The 4126-nt window shown below is 56.2% G+C and overlaps 2 protein-coding genes across 2 annotated transcripts in view; both read right to left on the reverse strand.

The window, feature by feature from the left end:
• Window positions 1-7, reverse strand: part of LOC103925905 (kidney mitochondrial carrier protein 1-like) — a 14324-nt gene extending 14317 nt beyond the window's left edge. Inside the window, exon 1 of the mRNA XM_009334707.1 lies at window positions 4-7. Within this exon, the coding sequence (XP_009332982.1) occupies window positions 4-7 (4 nt within the window). The remainder of the gene's footprint in view (window positions 1-3) is intronic.
• A 124-nt stretch (window positions 8-131) lies between these two features.
• On the reverse strand, window positions 132-3740 carry RAB33A (RAB33A, member RAS oncogene family). The gene is given in 5 exon segments (XM_009334708.1): window positions 132-543; window positions 545-579; window positions 1079-1206; window positions 1439-1582; window positions 3638-3740. Coding segments are annotated over 5 exon segments (822 nt in total).
• Between the last annotated feature and the right edge of the window lie 386 nt (window positions 3741-4126).

A 4126-nucleotide genomic window follows, 5' to 3' on the forward strand; every position in this document is an offset into this window, starting at 1 on the left:
CGCGCATGCGCGCCGCGCCCCCCCCCGCCCGAGCCGAGCCGAGCCGAGCCGAGCAAAGCAACACCCAGAGCTGACTGGAGCCGCAGAGACTTTATTGGGGTGACCGTGACAGAGGGCGGCGGGAGCCCCGCTCAGCACGGGCAGGAGGTTTTACCGTTGGCGTCGTGCGTTGGCTCCAGCCTGCGGGCCTGGCCCGGCCGCCCCTCCAGGTCCCGGCAGAGCAGCGACCGCTGGGCCTTCAGCCGGCAGGCCAGGCACATGAAAATGGCGTCCACGTTCTGGCTCTCCTTAGGGTCCTTGGCCGAGGTCTCAAACAAAAGCATGTTGTGAGCGTCGGCGAACTTCAGGGCCATGCTGGATGGCACTTGGATCAGGTCTTTCAAGTCACACTTGTTCCCAACGAGCACCCTGGGGACGAGGGGGGGCACCGCGTGCCCGTTGCACTCCTCGATCCACATCTTGAGGTTGGTGAAGGAGGTCATCTTTGTGACATCGTAAACGAAGACGACAGCATGCACGTTGCGGTAGTAGTGCTCTACCAAGAAACCTCTCCTGGCCAGCCGTGTCCCACACTTGCACCTAGGAAGCAAAAGAGACAAGAAAGAAGGCTGCAGGAGCGCTGGGTGTCCGCCCCGGGGCAGGGCCTGCTGCTGGAGGAGTAGGCTGGCTTGTTGAACTCCCTGCAGGAAGATGCAGGAGGGCTTCCTCCTGGTCCATCTTTGACAGCGGTGCCACAGCCCTGAGGCAGGGCACAGGCAAGGCGAGCCTTGCAGGGAGGGCCAGTCTCCTATTAGACGAACCTGAGCTGGTGGATGAGTTACACAAGCTTTTAGGCCTATGCTGACAGTGCCCAAGGCGGTATAGGCCAGTGCACGTGCTTGTGTACTTTAAGCAAGCGAGCCCAGCTCATCAAGTAAGAGAGATCATGTCGGCACTTTCATTCACTTTCAATATTCACAGACGAGTGCAAGGCTGTGCACAGCATATCCCATTTCTCAGCCACTGCAGCTGGTCCTATATATTCAAGAGAATTGGCAGCACGCTTTTCAGGAAGACAAGTCCCCGCCTGATGACTTACCTGACTTCGTAACACCTTGCCAGGCAGCCCTCCTACAGCTCTCTGCTGCTGGACTGCTCCCTGCTTCTCATCCTCTTCGTGATGCACTTGACCACCATCCCCACCACAGAAACGAACCGCACAAAGCACTTCTCATTTCACAAACATTCTTGCGCCAGATCAGGACATTTGTCCACCTAATCCTACGCCATAAAAGAGAATCCCGACAATTACAGAGTGGTATGTACAGAGGAGTCAGGGCAAAGAGAAGATGAGGAGGGGGAGCCACCCTTTGTGTGAGAGAGCAGCGGGAGGGCATGGAGCTCTGGGGATGGGTGAGCAGCCAACTGAGAGCTTGCGGGTGGGGATTACAGAGCAGACCGGCATGGGTGACGTTGTAGTGGGTGTCTGCTATAGGCCGCCTGACCAGGAAGAACAAGCGGATGAGGCGCTCTGCAGACAGATAGGAGCAGCCTCGTGTTTGCAGGCCCTGGTCCTCATGGAGGACTTCAACCACCCCGATAGCTGCCGGAAGGACAAATCAGGGCACAAGCAATCCAGGGGGTTCCTGGAGAGCATTGATGGTAACTTCCTGAGCCAAGTGACAGAGGAGCCAACAAGCTCCTGGGCTGGATGAGCAGACAGTGAGGTGGATTGGAAACTGGCTAAACGTCTGGGCCTAGAAGGCGGTGATCAGTGACACAAAGTCTCATTGAACACGGGTAACTAGCAGTGTACCCCAGGGGTCAATACTGGGCCCAGTCCTGTTCAACATCTTCATTAATGATCTGGATGGTGGGGCAGAGTGCACCCTCAGCAAGCGTGCAGATGACACCAAACTGGGAGGAGCATGGCTAGGATGCGAGATGGTGGTGCTGCCATCCAGAGGGACCTCAACAGGCTGGAGAAATGCACTGACAGGAACCTCACGAAGTTCAACAAAGAGAAGTGCCAAGTCCCACCCCTGGGGAGGAACAACCCCCAGGCACCAGTACACACTGGGGACCACCCAGCTGGAAAGCAGCTTTGCAGAAAAGGACCTGGGGTTCCTGGTGGAAACCAGGTTGAACATGAGCCAGCAGTGTGCCCTTGCAGCAAAGGCGGTGAAATGCATTAAATGAAGTATTGCCAGCAGGCCGAAGGAGGTGATCCATCCCCTTTATTCAGTGCTGGTGAGGCCAAACCTGGAGTGCTGTGTTCAGTTCTGGGCTCCCCAGTACAGGAGAGGCATGGACTGGAGAGTCCAGCGAAGGGCCACGAAGATGATGAAAGGACTGGAGTCTCTCTCCTATGAGGAAAGACTGAGAGAGCTGGGACTGTTTAGCCTGGAGAAGAGAAGACTGGGGTGGGGGGCAGGGGGAATCTTACCAAGGTGTATAGATAGCTGAAGGGAGACTACGAAGAGGACGGAGCCAGGCTCTTTTCAGTGGTGCCCAGCGGCAGGACCAGAGGCAGTGGGCACACAGTGAAACACAGGAGGATCCCTCTGAACATCGGGAAACACCTTCCACTGTGAGGGTGACTGAACGCTGGCACAGGTTGCCCAGGAAGGTTGTGGAGCCTCCATCCTTGGAGATATTCAAAAGCCGTCTGGACATGGTCCTGGGCCATCGGCTCCGGGTTGCCCTGCTTTAGCAGCAGGGTTGGAGCAGATGACCTCCAGAGCTCCCTTCCAACCCGCACTTTGCCATTAGTCTGTGATTCTGTGAGTTCTGCTGGCCCTTGTAGGTAATATCTTGAAGCCTGGAACTGGCAATTTCTAAACAGATGTCTGAGGTTAATCCAAATCACCCTGTACCCCACTGAGACGGTGCCTGCCCCAGAGTCTTTCAGAGTGGAAAAATGCTGGCAAAGAAGAGCTGCTGCTCATTCGTTTCCCCACCAGTCTCTCCTGGGCTGTTCCATCTGGGCAGAGCAGGAGAGGGAGGGCACCTCTCCCACCTCTCGCCTCCCTTTGTGGACGCACGGTCGCAGGAAAAGGCCAATTTGCTGCACTGCCTCCCACTCCTGCCTGCTGGAGCGCAAATAATATCCAAAGGTAAGAAAGCCTGGCAACGTTTTCCAGCTAGTGGCAGTAAGACAGGCTTCATGCCAGCCTGCACTACAGCTCACACCACCTCAGCTCTGTGGTGTTGGATAGAGCTGGGGAAGGCAGGGCAAAAAATGAGCACCTCTCCGCTTAAAGGAGAGAGAGAGAGAGAGAAAAAAATGTTCAGTTGCAGTTTAAAAGCACAATTGAAGTTCTTACCCACCAACAGTAGCTCTAATTTTATTGTGATTAGTCCCTCAACTTTTAATCACCCGTCTGTCAGCAAAACAGCAGTATTTGCTTCTTCCGACAGTCGGTCTTACACACAGATGGCTGTCGGTGCTGATCCACCTAACCGGGCAGGCCAAGCTCAGCTGCCAACTGCGCTCCCCAGGCTGTTTCCTACCAGCTGCTGCTGCAGATCTGCTCCGACACATCAGCCAGAGCTCTTCAGGTTTGGGCTGATGCGTTTCTTACAGGTGTCTGTGGCCTTCGTACAGCAAATTAGCCCTATTCTAGTTCTGCTGAAACTGCACCCTCCCAGCGCTCACTGACAGGAGTCTTCAGCATTAATATCACAGCCGCCAAGCCCACTGCAACCAGCTCCTGCGAGCTCCTGGCCTCCCAGCGCAGCCACTGCCAGCCTACAACCATCTGCTCCCCCGAAAAGACGTTGGTTTCTGCATACAGCTCCTTCCCCCAGCTCCCTGCAGCTTTGACTCTCTTTTGGTCCAGCCTCCGAAGCTGGAGGCCACCCTGATGCTTCGAGGAGCCGGTTATGCGGGAGAGCAGGAGGAGAGCAGCATTTCACCCCGAGCTATCGTTTCAGACTGCCGGCAGACTCAAGCAAACGGCATAAATAGCGACAACGCAGCAGTGACGGGTTCAGAAAGCGTCTCTGCAACACGGGGACGAGAAACCTTCCCCTGTTCCCCTCCCTCGAGTTGGACTGAAAACAGGAAAGCCCCCGAGAGGCGTTTGGGGTGCAAAGGCGCAGCCCCGGGGGCAGGGGCAGGGGCTGGGGCAGGGACGGGCTGCCT

This window comes from Pygoscelis adeliae, unplaced genomic scaffold (genome assembly GCF_000699105.1).
Source record: "Pygoscelis adeliae isolate BGI_AS28 unplaced genomic scaffold, ASM69910v1 Scaffold412, whole genome shotgun sequence".
Classification (NCBI taxonomy): domain Eukaryota; kingdom Metazoa; phylum Chordata; class Aves; order Sphenisciformes; family Spheniscidae; genus Pygoscelis; species Pygoscelis adeliae.